The sequence below is a fragment of the Numida meleagris genome, chromosome Z, assembly GCF_002078875.1.
Source record: "Numida meleagris isolate 19003 breed g44 Domestic line chromosome Z, NumMel1.0, whole genome shotgun sequence".
NCBI classification, from domain to species: domain Eukaryota; kingdom Metazoa; phylum Chordata; class Aves; order Galliformes; family Numididae; genus Numida; species Numida meleagris.
The window spans coordinates 33923592-33940998 of record NC_034438.1 but is presented as its reverse complement, the minus strand read 5'-3'; the positions used below and the strand labels follow the sequence as shown (position 1 = coordinate 33940998).

Below are 17407 nucleotides of genomic sequence, written 5' to 3'. Positions count from 1 at the left end.
GTGAATTGTGTCAAATTATTTGGCTGTGCTTGTATTGTATCCAAAATACTTACCACCCAATTAAACAATTATTTTTGTCTTTTATCATTCTTGGATGCTGGCCATATTTGATTTTTAACATCAACTGTCTCTGTGTAGCAAAGTCTACTAATCTACATAATGATACACCTTGGAATAGCTTGCTGTCATACAAAGAATACATACAACTACCAATATGTAGTCTAAGGAAAAAATACCACCTGCAGAACACTGACTGTTTTAAACAGTCCAAAGTTATAAATAAGTCTCTTTCAAATCTGCCACACAACCACAAGAGAGTAAATGCACCTGTGTAGAGCCAGGAATAAAGACGATATGCGTGCAGTATATTTTCAAGACTTGACAGCCCTTGGTCTACTTAAATAAACCAAGGGAACCTCATGACAGCTATTTTCTGTTGTAGAAGGTACAGATGTGGATCTTTGCAGACAAAGAATTGCTATTTTTATGGTAAGGATTGTGGAAGCAATCTAAGATCAGGGAGGAACAGGTTGTACAAGCCTTCTGTGAAAGTTGCAGAAGTATCCCTAAACTTTTTTTGACTCTGAGTAAAGTTAAGCTAATCCATAAAATATCTGGCAGCAGGACCTGAATATGCAAGCAGTCTGAAATTTTTGTTTTCACCACTGCTTTGCACTTTCCAGTTAATAATTCTAAGGCCTGAAGAGGCTGCAAGCCCCTGTAATCTGAGAAAGAGCATGTGTGAGGCAGTGCATGCCTCCAGACTGAAAGGCCATTTGGTTTGGGGTCACAGCTTATTTAATTATTATTTTTTTTTTTAACAGCACAGTTTAAATGGCTCTGGACAACATACCAGACTACAGTTACCTCACACTTGCGTAACTTTTTTGCTATTTCCATGGAATTCTCAAAATCCACTACCTGAGGTCCAAATAGAACTGAAGGCTCCTGGCCTGGATATCCTCACCCTGGCTAACAGCACTGCAAAGCCTTCTGGGCCACAGGGGACTGAAATCCTGCATTATGCAGTTTTTCTCACTCTTATTGCCTTTTCTCACTGCATGCCCACTAGAAGGAATCCTGAAGGAGTTAAACTGATCTGCTGAGCCCAGATATCCCAGTCTGCATTATTACAACCTAGGGAGCATCTCAGGCTCTTATCTACACACTGTGCTTGCACATTCCAGTTTTTCATTAATGACCAGAGCCAAACATTCTAGTCAAATGGACCTTGAGTACTATAGCTTCATGGAGACTTTGCAGATTAGTTTTCCAGCTCCACCAATAACCACACTTCTCTTACATCCCCCAAACATACACACCTGGTGATAAGATACAGAAAGTGTACCTTGGAGGGCAGGGGTCCAGACTACAGGCTTTCAGCAGCTGTGGAGGACGGCGGCTCGTTACACACTGCGTCTCATCTGCAGTCTCCCTGGTTTGCTTGTTCAGGCAGGTCACCACAGCCTCCTGGACACCTGCACACAATAATGCACGGTCACAGCCAGCTCCCAGCACACAGAGGGCATCCAAGGGAGAGACAGCCCCACTGTTCATTTTCTCCTCTCTGCTGGGAATGAGTGCTCATCCATATCTTTTGCAATTTTCCAGACACAGTCACACATTGCTTTCTGCACCTTTTGTATCTTGTTTCCCAGCTGCTGTAGAGATGGCCTAATCAGAACTCTACATGGGATGCTGGGCTTTTATTTGCCCTTGATCTCAGCCTCACTGGGTGTCTTGACAGCAGTGAAAACTCCATAGGTTCATTCACCCCTTATCTTGCCTGGACAGAGAAATGTCCATTGCTCTTCAGTGACTCCTCCGTTCACTGTAAGAGCAGCATGGTAGTCAAGGGTGTCAAGATGGCCCTGATGCTGGCATGCTATGTTTTAAGTTAACTGTAAGATTGCTTTAAGCATGAAAGTAGAACAAAGCAAGGTCAGGTCTCAGATGCTTTTCTGCCTCCACAGACTACCTCCTGCACTGGAGATGCAAAACTGCCAGGTGTATCTTAGAGTGGGGACAGAAAAGAGGTAGCTCTAGGGAACAAGAGAGAAGTTGGAAGATTTGGTGATTAGGCTACAACTCAGAAGATGTATGCTCACACATACCAGTTACTCTGTCTCACTTTTCCTAAGAGTAAGATAAGCATATTAAGATTTTTTGGACCACAAAGGTTAGAAAGCTAGAAAATAAGGCACTGCAACACTGCACACTATAGAAAAGGCTACTTAGTGGATCTACTTCTTCCCCAGGGGATGTGAGGACAGTTATTTCCCTAAGTCACAGTGGTTCAAGCAAGATGAAAATATGCTCTTTACATTCACTCCAATTTCCTGAGTTAGGAAAAGATTAGTTGAACTCATAAATGCACCATCTTTTTAAAATCAACAGTAAGTTTTCCAAAATATCTTAGAATCTTTTGAGGACACAAGTATGAAAAAAAAAATGGGGAGGAAGTCCAAGAGCTCCAAGAGTACTATCATAAAGCTGTCAACGCCTTTTGCTGTTCCTAATGCCAGAGCACACATCATGAAAACAATGATATATTACTCAACAGGACCAAAGTACTGCAGCTCTGTAGGATATGACACTGTTTTGAAGTCACTGCTCTGCTTTGCATCGATCACTTGTGCAGCCCCACAGCAAGGTCAAATTGAAGAAGACAAAGGAAAAGAATTGCTAGTCCAGATACAGTGAAACCTTGGAAAGTACTTTTTTTTTAACCTGTGTGGAAAGAAACTATTGAGTCCTACTACATACTGGTGACTTCATTCTGTCTGCTAGGGATGAGGCTAACTAACCACCTCTTATGTACGAGGCTCTCTGTGTTTTCAGATTAGAATTTTTAAAGTGTATTTCTACAGCTTCAATTTCTCCTCTCTGAACTGTGTTACTAATGAACTGTTGACTAATAATTATCCAATTATCTCAGCACATTTGCACTGCATTAGCCTGTTCCAGAGCTGACTATCCCGAAGTGATGGACTTGAATTCAGTTTCTCTTCCATTTCTCCATCCAAAAACAGATGATTTCACAATATCAAGCTTGTAGAGCTAAACTCTGATAATACTGTTTTCAGCTTTTAGTATGCAACCTGCCCAGAACTCACAGTGTGTTCATTACCCATACTTATTTCTGCCACCTACACCACCTCTGACTGTATTTCCAACAATTTTGGCCTATTATACCAGCATTCTACTCTGCTAAATAGAATTACCTCTCAGAGATTCTTGTTACATTTTACCCTTTAAAGATTCTGGTATAACAATAAACTTGTCTGACAGCCTTGGTATTGAAGAAAATGCTCCTCCTGAAGTTAGATAATCTTTAGGGTCTAGTTTAGGTATTGACAGAGGTTCCTGGCTTGAAGAGTTTGTGCTGATGACTTAAATATATGCTAGCTCGCTCCATCAGGAAAAAAATATGCTCCAAATCATTTTCTTTAGTTTATCCATGAATCTTGCCCTGAATTTGTCTCAGCATACTAATTATGTCTGTCCCTCTGTTTTTGATTGGTCAATGCAGTGATTGGTTACTAGCTTTAAATCAACAAATGGATCACTGTATCTTTAGAGACTATATAGACTATTATCTGTCAGAACTCCTCTTTATTAGTCTGTGAACTTCATAAATTTTGCTTCTCAAGTAAATGAATTCTAAGCACTATTTACTGCACAATATTATTAGAACAAGAGCTGTTCTCTTTAAAATTGCTTTCCCTGAAATAAGAAACCAGTTCTGAATGGTAAACTGCAATACAAAAGGGTGTAAGGGTGGGACATGAATCTAAGCAGTTTAAGTTCACTTCCAAAATACCATCAACTGAGATTTTTCTGTGTTTGTATCTACCAGAATAGAATAATTGTTACATGATATTTGATGACAGCCCTGGGAGATACAGCCACTAACAGCAGGCTAAATGACTAACTAATTCCTTCTGGTTGCTACCTCTAGGAGGTGAAAGGTTACTTCTGCATCTATCTGATTTCTTCTCTTGAGACTCTCAAACCAATAAAATTAGTTTGACCTGTCTTGCACCTATGGCTACAAAAGTATCAGACTTAGCATCTGCTAATCTGGAAATTTTGGAGTTGACATCAGACAAAAAAAAAATCTTAGCTACTGATTTTTGCTGACAATTGAAAGATTGAGTTTATAAAGGAAAATGTCTCAGCTAGTTCAGCCTATGTGAAATGTATTTTAAAAATAATCACTGTATTCATATAAATGACTTAAAGAAGTTTTTCCTAGAAGTTATTCAGGTTTCAGTAATCACAAGGCAAATGTGGTAAATTATTAGTACTCACTAGTATACCCAATGTGTGACAGATGCTACTGTATAGTCAGTACTCATCACCACTTAGCAAAGATTAGAATCTATTATTTTCTATGTAGGAATCAAAGCAATTGCAGTAATTGTATGACAACTCTTTGTGAACTGCTCTAAACACTGACTACCATCAGCAAGATAAAAGTAAGCTCAGAAACCCTTTGCATTATTTTCTACTCATTGTTTTGTTTTTTTCTTTAAGTTTGTAACTGATTGCAGAATGATATGATCAGATCTATTAACCATTCACAAATCACTACGTGGCTTCCAGTTGTACAATATATATATTGTATTTATCTACAGTAAACTTTTTCTCTAAATAGCCTGAAATGTCCAATGTAAAAAGACAGCAGTTGTAGAAGTCTAGGTTTAATTAAACCTAGACTTAATTAAATCTAAAAAATACTGGAGAAAGCATATTTTTCAGAACTAGCTAGAAAAAACAACTATAAAAAAGAGTATCAGAGAGCTATGTATTAGTATTTCATAATATGTGGAACCTGTGACCTTAACTGAGAAGCTACAAGTGCCAAGCCTGCTAGCTTCAGGCAATCACACCATTAGTACTTTTTTACCATACATTTTCTTTAGCAAGGGGATCAGAACGAGTGGCACTTAGTGACAGGAGTTAGGGAACCAGCTGAGCCCTTAAAGTATCAATAATCAAATGCATCTGCTATGGTAGTACCATTTGTTTCCACATATTTATACTTGCAGAGCAGAAATCAAGAGATGATAAAAACTAAAAATGAGATTTGATTCCTGCCTGTATCACGAGATCACTATAACATTCAACTGTTGTTGTAAGCGCATTCTGCATGACCAAATGATACAGGAAAACAGGAGTATGTGTACACTGGTTGTTCTTAGTGATGATCTGACCAGGGAGCGTGAAAGTCCTGAGCAAAAAATATGCTATGCACATGGGGGTTTTACAGTTTTCATACAAGTCTTTTCAAATAGATCTAGCAAAGCAGCAAGTCCATCAGTATTCACAGCAAAGCACACACTTGAAGAGGGAAAGCACATGCAGCACTGAAACATATTGCACTTACCTCCTCCACAAGACTCTGAACACTCAGTGAAGCCCTCATATTCCCAGTCATAGAGCTCATCAAATTCCTGCAATCTGCCATACAGCAGTTCAGTTTCTTCTGGTGTATATTCAGTTGCCTCTCCGCTGCAGGGACCACTGTAACAGGCTCTTTGAGACACAGGTTTGGGACCTTCACATTCATCAATGGGCAAGTCAGCCACAGACTGAGAGAATGACAGAAGCACTTGACATTTCACAAGCCGCACCTGGGTGCCCACTCCACAGGTGACACTACAGGAGGACCAAGCCTCAGGAATAAACCTGTGAGAAGAAGAGTGAGTGCAAGGTGAGAAATGTCCAGAAACAGCCAGCCACGGAAAGGCAGCATAGATCTGTCTAAGACAAAGTCCATTCAATGAAAAAAAAAATTACTTCACCTCATCATGGTGCTATTATTAAATACACATAAAAGTGATGACATATGAGTTGAGTTGGCCACTCAGTAGCAACAGTAGAAAGATTCTCAATAAATTTTGGAGTGCTTCATATGCACAGAGGAAAAATGTATACCCTATGTTCATCCTAAAAACTCTTAGTGCAAGGAATCCTGCAAACTCCTAATGTGCATCATGATCCTATTAGCTACTGTTTTTCCAGGATTCAACCTCAATCACTTTTTCCCTTAGTTGACACTGCAGTTATGTTATCAGAAAACACTACGTAGGTAGCTTATAATTCTCTATGGAAAGTAATTTCAACCATTGCTCCTGTGCTGTGGAAACTGTTTTAAGCCTTAATTCAAGGCTGTAAAAAGATAAAGACCCCCCTCCCCCCATTTCTTTAACTTTTTTTTCTAGTACCCAGCACATTCTATTTCCATTTCTAACCCAATTTTATCTGGCTGTTATCCCTCTGATAAGGAACCATTACTTATTCCAGATTTTGGCCTCTGGATGTCTATACATATTTGAATCAAAACAACTTACAGCCATCTTACAGTAAGCACAACAGACCAAATTCAGTTTTTTTGTGTGCTGTTTTTCTCAACAGTGGAATAATTTCTACAGTTTTCTGCATTGTCACTTTTTTCTACATCTTGAAAAAGTCACTGGTGGAAATTGATCTTTTTGTTAAATACTAGTCAAGCAGAAGGGTCACATTTAGCTCCACACCACATTACCAAGTCGTTTAAATGTAACACACCTTGTGTGGATGAACTCATGTTGATCTATAATGGCTCCCAAGTATTTCTGGAAACCATCTTTCTAGGGTACACCAAGACCTGCATTATTTGTGCTTAGGTACCCAATGCTCACAGTATTAAAACACTGCAGTAATGAATCCAGGCTACACAGTGATTCAGATGGACTTGTCTGTTGATCTTGCCTTCACTGTTAGCCATTCTGCCAAACTTTAATCTGTGGGCAAATTCTAAAAGAGTGGTTGTACCTATATTTTGAGGTTAAGAATAGAAGAGTGAGTATTGCTCTGATCACCTGACAATCCCATTGGAACAGTTCCAGTTGGTTTTCCCATTAACAGTAATTGGGATCTGTCAGCTTCTTCAAAATGAAAAAGGTTTTTTACTGATATTCTAATTAGTATTCAAATCGGTGCTATTCTAATGAACAGAATGTTCATTGGGGTCAATAGGATCAACTGCCTGACAGGAACCCAGGTGGTTCAGCACCTAATCGTATGAATTAGCTAACTTTATCAAATAAATCAGAATTTACAGGATGTATTTTTGATCAAAATCTCAGCTGCCACTGAGAGTATTCCTCTCATTTTGGTTTTAATTTAGACAGTCCACAACAAATTTTGACAGTTTTGCCCAGAGCAGAAAGCAATACACACGTTTCTTCTAGAAAGTAGGCCTGCTTGGAGCTATCAGAAACTCATTTCTTACCTTGAGAATGCCATGCACAGTCTGATAGGGAGAAAAAGGAAATTTAGTTTTGTGATTAGCCGTTTTTAAAGTTTTTGTGTGCACTTTTTTTTTTCCCCCCAGCCACTGCCTTTCTGTAGTTGACAAAAGATACTTCTCTTTACTGAGTAGAAAACTGAATCCCAAACCAAGAACTGTGATACCCCCACAGAACGCATGTACCAGGATCCCTGCCTGCAGCAGCTTGGACTTCTAGGGTAGACACTGTGTATTTCTCTACCCACTTTTTGTGGTTGTTCATAACATCTTCTTAAAACCCTGACATTCACTGCTAGTACTATATACAGGAAATAATAGAATGGAAATTGTATATATTATTACAATCTTTTTATAATGCTACTGCAAAGACCATACGATTTATTTCTTGAGGAAAGCCCCTCAGAAACTATACTCTAACACATTTTATCTTACAAATGGCAAATAAAGATTTGTTTTGTTTCAGAGATGACTATTTTTAATTTTGAAAGGATTACAGTTTTTAATAGTACAGGTAGGCCACTCATACTGTTTCAACTAAGACTATATTAGTGCCGTGACTTAGTTTGATTAATTTAAATGTATAGCTTCTTGACCTGACAAACTAAGATGTAAAAGTCCTTATCAGGTTACAAGAAAAGGCACTGCAGATGTCTTCTTCAAAAGCTACATTCCTTGCATTTTTTAACATTTTGGATTGTTGTTTAGCTTTTATTTGTTGAAGGGCTGTTGTATTCCACACCAAAAGGTATTATAGTTTGCCAGGCATTAAAATTACTTGTTTAGAAAGACAGAGATACTTTACATAATCAGAATATTTACACATGATGTATATCACTCATACAAACACAGGAACAAAAGAGAAAGGAAACAAAAGAGAAGTAAGAACATCAATAAAGATGACTGGATTCTTTTTAAAATGAGACTTGATCTGCAAATACCACACATTATCTTATTTTACCCTTGTCAGCAACTTGTAATGAAAACACTTGAATATCTTCAGGACAATATATTTTGTTTGGATTTCTAGGCCCAATGTATAAATTTTAAGTAATACAATTGGAAAGATAATTTAATTCAAATATTACTGCTGCCTACTAAAGCAAAGGAGGAATTTGCAGAATCAAAAGATTTGAAACTAGAGAAAAAGGGGGGAAAACAACAAAAAAACCAAACCCAAACCCCCATATAGGAATTGTCATTAGATACTGAACATTTATGTTATACGAATGTATACACTGGTTCCGAATTTCCCCCAAACCAGGAAATTACAAAGGCTTTCAGATATCTTTGGGTGGTCATTAATGATAAATGTTACCAAATGGTGAGCACAGAACTTAAAAAGTATGTGAATAATAAGCAGACAATTCCATAGGTGTTATTTGTTCCACATACAGAGTATCTTCCACCGCACAGTAAGGTGCTTTTCTGTGTCCTTCTTTAGAAACTGAAGTAGTGGAATAGGTTTATTGAAAAGCAAGAATTTTAGAAAACAGAAAATGATGCAGGTGCTGCAGATGTCATTGCACATTGTTTAATTAAATCCTGCTTTAATACCGGTCCTTGTGATATCAGCCATAATAAACAAGACAATCTCAATACCTGGTTGCTGTAGTGTTACAGTGATCAATGTCAGCCAGAGCTCCCTGTGCTCACTGCAGTAGAAATAAAAACCAAAATGATGACTCTTGCCTTGAAGAGATTACTTGGAGTATTTTATAGCTCTTAGCATACTTTTCAGTGACCAGCATGTTACTACTGCATGAAAGATGAACTTTCGTCCTCTGCACAATGCTTCTTCCCTAATGGAAAAATGCAGCATTTAGTGTATTCTGAGGGTTCTGTAGAAAATTTCAAAGAGGAGTGTTTTGCTCCCATTTTAGAGAGAGCACTACTAGCTGAAGTGAAAGCTGGAAGAAGAAAGTGTCATGACCTGATGGTTGGACTAGATGACCTTAGTGGTCTTACCAACCTTAATGTTTATATGATTCTATGACCTTGCTTGGTTATGACTGACCTAATCATATCTGCTACTACTCAGGTATTGGAGTGCTGCCTTCACTGTGGCACCCAGCTGTGGGATGGCTGAACGGCCCCTCTGCCTGTCATCCCCTCAGACATCTCCATACTCAGCACTGCTCTCAAAGCTGGAAAAGGAAATGGAATGGAATGAAAGGTGGAAAACACTCATAAGAAAACTAGGGGTTAAAAATGGATGTTCTTCGTAAACAAATGCCTGTACTTGATTTGTTGACCTGTAGACACTTACAGGGATGGACTAGAAACTGTTTCCCTCTACAGGAGCATGCTGGCAAAATAGTCAGTTCTGTATTTAAAAGAGGCATTGTCTTTTTGTTTTGTTAGCTGTTGTTTCACAATGGGCACAAGATTGACTTTAGCAGAAAGGAATTGATTATTCCATGATTTTTCATACGCACAATAGCCTTCAATGGCCTACATTGTGTTCTGGGAACGGAGGAAAAGGAACATAATGCTATCAAGATTAGTGGACTTTTGTAGAAGTCAGACAGATGTGGCAGAACACAGGTTTAGGTTCATTGCTTTTGTAGTATACTACAGTCGCTGAAAATACTCTTGCAGTAAATTTTAGTATGAGAGCTACACTAACATATTGTACATAAAGTGCTTAATGCAAACATACTGGTCAAATTGTGAAAGACACTGGAGTCCAGCCTTCAGGCTGGGCAGCACACATACAATTTACCTACAAACACAAATTAATTTCAGCTATCCACAGAATTTCATGTATGTATGAACACAAGGTAGATACCACTTTCCCGGTTCAATTTTGCAAAGACTATTTGCATAATAAATATTATTTTTCACATTTACACTTGAGAATGCTTTTCTCAGATAAAACTTTATCTAGTAATTAAAAAAACCCTTCTCTTTAGAGTATATCAAGGGAATGCATTTAAAAATCCAGATTCTGTAGGGTAGCTGAGGCAGAGATTAGAATTGGTGTATATTCCTCTCCATGAGGAATATGTATGTAACTGGGGAAACCAGAAAAAGTGAAACACAAAGATTCACTGCTCAGTAATGGGAGACCTTCCACACAGATCACAGTGGGTTGAGTTTAAGACACACAAAAAAGAGAGTATAGAGATTGATATCATTTACGCTATTGAGAAACAGATTTTTTTCACTGCTACTTAAATGACATGTTGCCTTAATTCCATTTTTAAATTCATCATTAGATAAATCAATTGTTCAGCCAAAGGCTAAGGTTCTGAGAACTGCAAATACCAGTAAGACTGGGTATTTGAAGGCACAGACACCCATCTATTAGGGCTCCTAAAACCGGAATACAACTGGTGAGATAACAGTGCTCAGTGGCTTGTTTAAAGGTATAGAAATGTTCTCTGCTAGAACTGGAAACTGAGCTCAGACTTCAGACTTCTTGTCTTGAGCTGAAATGTGAACCTGTTCTTCTCCAGAGGATCCACCTTTCTATGGGATTTAATTTAATACCACAGGATGCTTACAGACAGAAACTGTGTAGTTGCTGGTCCTCTTGCTCAGGGGAGTGAAAGAGAGGCCATGATCACCCATCAGTAAAATCTCAAAAAGCTCCATCTGTAAGAGCAATGGCACCAGAGTCACCAGTAGAGGTTAAACTGCAATCTGAGTGATTACAGACTATCCCCCATAAGTCCTCTTCAGTCCAGTTTGAGTACAATCTTCAGCATTATGTCAGATCACTCTGGACTGTTGGTGCTCTCCATAAATTCACTACTGTCCTTCTCCCTATGGGAAGATAACTGATACTATCCCTCACAGATATTAGACATAAATCCTAGGCAGAGGTAAGTCCTTAAAGGTTTTTTTTGAATGAATAGAAAGAAATCATAGAATGAATCATAGAACCGTAACATGTCCTGGGTTGAAAAGGACCTCAAAGATCATCTAGTTTCAACCTTCCTGCTGAGTGCAGGGTCGCCAACCACTAGACCAGGCTGCCCAGAGCCACATCCAGTCTGGCCTTGAATGCCTCCGGGGACAGGGCATCCACAACCTCTCTGGGCAACCTGTTCCAGTGCGTCACCGCCCTCTGTGTGAAAAACTTCCCCCAAATATCTAACCTACATCTCCCCTGTCTTAGTTTAAAACAATTTCCCCTTGTCCTGTCGCTATCTACCCTCATAAACTATTGTTCCCCCTCCTGTTTATATGCTCCCTTCAAGTACTGGAAGGCCACAATGAGGTCTCCCGGGAGCCTTCTCTTCTCCAAGCTAAACAAGCCCAGTTCCCACAACCTTTCTCCACAGGAGAGGTGCTCCAGCCCCCTGATCATCTTGGTGGCCCTCCTCTGGACTCATTCCAAGAGCTCTGCATCTTTCTTGTGCTGGGGGCCCCAGGCCTGGATGCAGTACTCCAGATGGGGCCTCCCAGGAGCTGAGTAGAGGGGGACAATCACTTCCCTCTCCCTGCTGGCCACTCCTCTTTTAATGCAGCCCATAACATAGTTGGCCTTCTGGGCTGCCAGCGCACACTGCAGGTTCATGTCCAGCTTCTCATCCACTAGGACCCCCACGTCCTTCTCTCAAGGGGTTCTCCCCCCAGTCTGTATAAATACCTGGGATTGCCCTGGCCCAAGTGCAGCACCTTGCATTTGACCTTGTTGAACCTCGTTAGGTTCACATGGGCCCACTTCTCCAGCATGTCCAGGTCTGTCTGGATGGCTTCCCTTTCCTCCAGTGTATTGACTGCACTGCCAAGCTTGGTGTCATCTGCCAACTTTCTGAGGATGCACTCGATTCCATCGTCTATGTCATTGATAAAGATGTTGAAGAGCACTGGCCCCAAGACTGAGCCTTGGGGGACACCACTTGTGACTGGCCTCCACCCAGACATAGAACCATTGACCACAACCCTTTGGCTGCAACCAGGCAACCAGTTCTTAATCCATCAAACAGTCCACACTTCAAATCCATACCTCTCCAATTTGGAGAGTAGGATGTGGTGAGGGACCATGTCAAAGGCTTTGCGGAAGTCCAGGTAGATGACACCCATCGCCCTTCTCCTGTCCACTGATGCTGTCACTCCATCACAGAAGGCCACCAGATTGGTAAGGCAAGATCTGCCCTTAGTGAAATCATGCTGGCTGTCTCAGATCACCTCTTTGTCTCATATGTGCCTTAACATAGCTTCTAGTAGTATCTGTTCCATGATCTTCCCCGGCACAGAGGTGAGGCTCACCGGCCTGTAGTTCCCCGGGTCTTCTTTTCTCCCTTTTTTAAAAATTGGATTAATGTTTCCCTTTTTCCAGTCACCAGGGACTTCACCAGACAGCCATGATTTTTCAAATATGATGGAGAGCAGCTCAGCAACCACATCAGCCATCTCTCAGAACCCTAGGGTGGATATCATCCAGCCCCATGGACTTACGTACATTCAGTTTCACGAGGAGGTCTCAGACTTGTTCCACTGTTACAGTTGGACGGAATCCGGTCCTCTCACCCACACCTCGAGGTTCAGGGTCCTGGCAGACATGGGGAGCCTGACCATCAGTGAAGATGAAGGCAAAGCATTTATTGAGCACTTCAGCTTTTTCCATGTCTGAGGAAGCCACTTCTCCATCCTCATTTATCAGAGGGGGAACACTCTCCTTGACCTGTCTCCTCCTGCCTGTGTACCTGAAGAACTCCTTGTTGTTTTTCACATCCCTAGCCAAGTTCAGCTCTATCTGTGCCTTGGCTTTCCTGATCTTATCTCTACACATGCGGAAATCATCACCTAATATTAGCTGATGCATTGGTCTTCCCTGTGACTGACCGCATTGATAATTTCATTGTATGCAATTAGATCTCAACATGGAAAGGGTTCCCTAAACTTCCTTCACCACATGACACTGACATGGAATAATGCAGCACCACCACCGTTTCGGCAATTCAATAATCATAATATACCTAATTCTTAAAGTAAAGCATTTGTAAGCAGTTTCAAAATTACATTTTAACCTGTGAATTTGGTACAAACATAATTATAGAAACTATTTTATGGGGAAAACCAGAATGAGATAGCTTACATGTCTTTGGAAACATGAATACCTACTGAAAAGTAAAAGAGATATTGGGTGACTCTGCCATACTGACCTCTCTGTCCAAATCCATTTCCCTGAGGGCTCTGCCCCCCCACTTATGCATGTCAGGAATTTCCTTTTGTTTCTTACTGAACTGGCCTCATCACTATGATGGTGCCATCTGGCGTCCAGATATTATTGTTTGCCCTCTTTTTATCCCCTTCTTTTTATGGCTAGCACTAGGGTTATTTATGGCAATATGTTAAAAGCTGGGTATGGTGTTAACATACAAAAGCATTTTTCAAGAGTTAGAGAAAGAAATCTTTTAAACAACCCCTCCACCATCCATAAAACCAATCTCACTACATAAAGAAAAAGCCATGCTTTTTTAATCACGATTGCTGCTCTTTCTGACTCTCACTGTCATGCTGTGCTGGTGCAATCAGCTTCAGTGCAAGAGGTCAGGCAGAAAAATACTCTGACTTCTCCCTTTGATAAAGTCTGTTGAATGGTCACTTCAGAGACGGACAGCAATAAGGGAACAATACATACAGTGATACAGGGACTTCTCACCTTGCATCTTTTTCCTAGCAGAGATTACACTATTTTCTTACTGGTCTAGAGTATTTCTTAGCAGTTCTATCAAAAAATAATACTTAATTGACTATGTCTAGGGGTGCTGCAGGTCAGACAGCACAAACTTTACTATCCCCTCTAGCCATCAAGTGTCTGAACTAGTTGTAAGTAATTATTTGAGCAGCAGAACAAATAAGGACCGATTTAACATGGATTTGGATTTGAATGCTGACTGCTCAAGTAAATTCTCTGGTATCTCTTATGGATTGTAGCTCTTTAGAAAACTTTTCTTCAACAGGGGAGTTAGTAGGTGTAAGTTTTATACCTATAGTTCAGCAAAACATTTGGGAAATATGACCAGTGAATTTCCTGGTGAATATTAACCAAATGTGACAGAGGGGTAAAGTTCTTTGTGATAACTTTATACCTCTGTCCAATTCAGCTAACAACAATACAGTCAGATGTTATTAAGGAAAGAGGAAGCCAAATGACAGACAGACATATACAGACAAAATCACACTGCAAGGCTTGCTTCCTTTGGAAAATCCAGAAGAAATAAACAATGAAAAGCATTAGATGCAGATAGAGTAAAAATGAGGTATCTGCTGTCCTAACAACACACATTAAAGAATGATCACAAATTACAGGTGGAAGGACAATGCAAAAAAGTCCACCGAATTTACACTTATAGATAAAAACTTAAAAATTCGTAGTTTGCAATTTCTAAGCAAATATGTATGCAACACAAAATCACTAAAGTCACAAGACAGCAATATGGAGATTCACAAATATGAGACCTCAAAATACACAAGAGGTTTGGTGGAAATTTTCAGCTTTTGCTTTTAAATTTCCAGTAAACAAAAAAAAAAACTTTTGAGAAGAACAATAGTGTTGCTTACAGGTGGGAGTTGCTTTCTCTGCCCACAGAATGATAAGGAAGAAAAGATAACAGTCTCAGGGGGCAAAATGCTTCAAAGAATGACCCTGTCTGTAGAGAAGAATGGGAGCAGTGATTTGATGGCATAAGAAAGCTCAGGAAGGGCATCAGATGAAGTGTAGAAGAATGAGTGCTTACTAACATCTGCCCATGTGCAGTCAGGAATTCAGTCACAACTGCATCACTACAGAGCAAGCTGGAAAATGACAGGGACATACTTTATCTGAAGAAGCTTCCAGTACTTCAGCTCTAGCAAACGCTCTCTCGAACACAGTACTGCCTTCTCAGCACCAGGTTTATCACTTCCCTGTATGCCTCCTGCTTCACATCCCCCTCTCCCCTCTATGCTGCCTTTCCCTTCCCCATATCATTCTCTCCCTGTCAAGCTCAGGAGTGGGGTCTCTGAGAAAGGCTGTCCTGGCTCCCTCAGCTCAATTCCCACCCTCAAACTCTGCTCAGCCAGCTCCACTCTGTTGAGTTAGGGGAAGGGGAAGGACTCCTCAGAGAAGCAGAAACAGAATAATTTTTTTTCTTTCCACAAGCCCTGATGTGTTTTCTGAAAATATTTACAGCAAAGTAACACACTGCAAAACAGTGAGATGCTTAGGAAGACAAACAGTAAGAAGTTGATGGTCATGTTCTAATTATTCAAATTCACAGTTAGCAAAAGAGCTGGCAACATCACACACTGTCTTACACCAGATGGTATTTGATCCAACATCTAACAACTCTCACTAGTTCTGACCTTTAAATTAGCACGCTATTACGCTCTGGACCGACCATTCCTTAGCCAAAATAAGTGGGTGACAGCTCAGCATCTGTCAGCATATTGAGCCATGGGATACTATTTTGTATCTTTACAACTACAGAAAGAGAGGCCAAAGGACATGTTATCATCTAACACATCTTACTTTTCAGCTAATTGGTGTATTTGAAATTGCTATGCAGCTGAATGCAGACAGGAGATATTGTAAAATTGGCATCAAAGTTGACTGCTGATTGTGTGAGTTCTGAATGTTCCATCTCTTTTGTTTTTATGTCATTATACATATTTTTTTCAATCTGACAACCAAGATCTAAAAAGAATGTGTGTTTAAAGTTAGACATTAATGAAAACCACCACTAATAGTGAAGCACTGAAACATTTTCTAGGGAAGTTCACCACTCAAAGTCACTGTCAACAGATTAGATTGTCTGAAAGAATATGAATATGGTTGTTAGTGTTTACAGGGATTGCATGGATGTGCCTCTCAGTACAAGATTTCTGAGTTTTTATTTGGCCTTCCTGGCTCATGCCTTATCACTAGAAATTGTTCCAAATCAAACAAAGGCATGGATAGCTCTGAGCTTTGGAAAAGTTTGCACAAAGAGCCTGACTCTTCATCCTCTATTTTAGCTATTAGTCAACATGAATAGAAGTCTACAGTTTAATTACATTTAATGTCATATTGATTTCTCATCAGACTAAAATAAAGATTATTCATGCTTTGAGAGTCGTGTTTTGCAAGGAGAAAAAAATGTACAAAAAGTTGACCCGTGGCAGAATGAACTTAATTTAAGCAGTGCTCCACTGCACTAGCATCCCACTGGTATCACTGAACTGTTGTGTGACATAGGGTAAAAAGATAAGGAGATCTTAGCAGAACAGAGTCTTTATTGCAGCAGAGCAGTGAAAATGTGAAGAAAATAGATGTCATAACTGCACATAAAACTTAGAAGATTTAAAGAATTTTAAGATTCTTCTCCTTAACCTTAAGGTCTGTTTTAGTACAACAAACAGTATACTCACAAGCTTTTCTAGAGTATTTTATCAAAATGTCTGTGATGATAAACCAAAACCTCTTAATATTTCTTTGCAGGCTGTGCTTATTCTGTACAAATCCCTTACTGCTAATATTTAAAGATACATTTAGTTGTGTATATATATTTATTACTACACTTCTTCTACAGTACTGTCAACATCATATAAAAAATGTACCTAAATGTTGTCACTGTACAAAACAGCTGCAAATTTTTCCAAATATGATCACATACCAACACAATGCCTTTTGGTAAAATTCCCACCAATATAATTTTATATTTATGTCTCCAAGGGTTAATTCAAGTTTGCAAAGTGCACATTTCATTAGGAGGTTTGCCATAGTGCCACAAGAAAACATTCAGATATACTGAATTATCTAGACTGTGAATGAATCAACTTATAGAGTTTATGAGACTCTGGAAATCTCTCATATTACATACTATAGCTGCTACTAATGTTTATACACAAACATATGAATGTGTATATTTGTAATATATATGTGCATATAAATGCATCTGCATATACACGTATCTGTATACATGCATGGATTTATGTAGATGTATGAGAGATAAATTAAAATATTATTAGTTTGAGGGTGCTATTATATATGTCTCTTGCTCTTATTTCAGTGTTCTAATTACACATAACTTCAATTCAGATTAACCATGCCAAAACTGCAATTCTGTTGCATAATGAATAACATTTATCAGCCCAATACACAAAGAGAAGAAAAGGAAAGGAAAGGAAAGG

General features: G+C 39.4%; 1 protein-coding gene across 11 annotated transcripts in view; it reads right to left on the bottom strand.

The window, feature by feature from the left end:
* The window catches only part of ADAMTSL1 (ADAMTS like 1), a 442268-nt gene that overhangs the window by 82213 nt on the left and 342648 nt on the right, over nt 1-17407 (bottom strand). For 9 of the 11 annotated variants that reach the window (XR_002433573.1, XM_021381313.1, XM_021381315.1 and 6 more), the window contains 3 exons: nt 7283-7303; nt 5393-5694; nt 1349-1478 (listed from right to left, as the gene is read on the bottom strand). Coding sequence is in view for 10 of the 11 variants with exons in the window: in XM_021381313.1 (XP_021236988.1) it covers nt 1349-1478; nt 5393-5694; nt 7283-7303 (453 nt within the window). In the remaining variant the exon portion in view is untranslated. The remainder of the gene's footprint in view (nt 1-1348; nt 1479-5392; nt 5695-7282; nt 7304-17407) is intronic. The other 2 variants (XM_021381316.1, XM_021381311.1) reach the window with 1 other exon arrangement.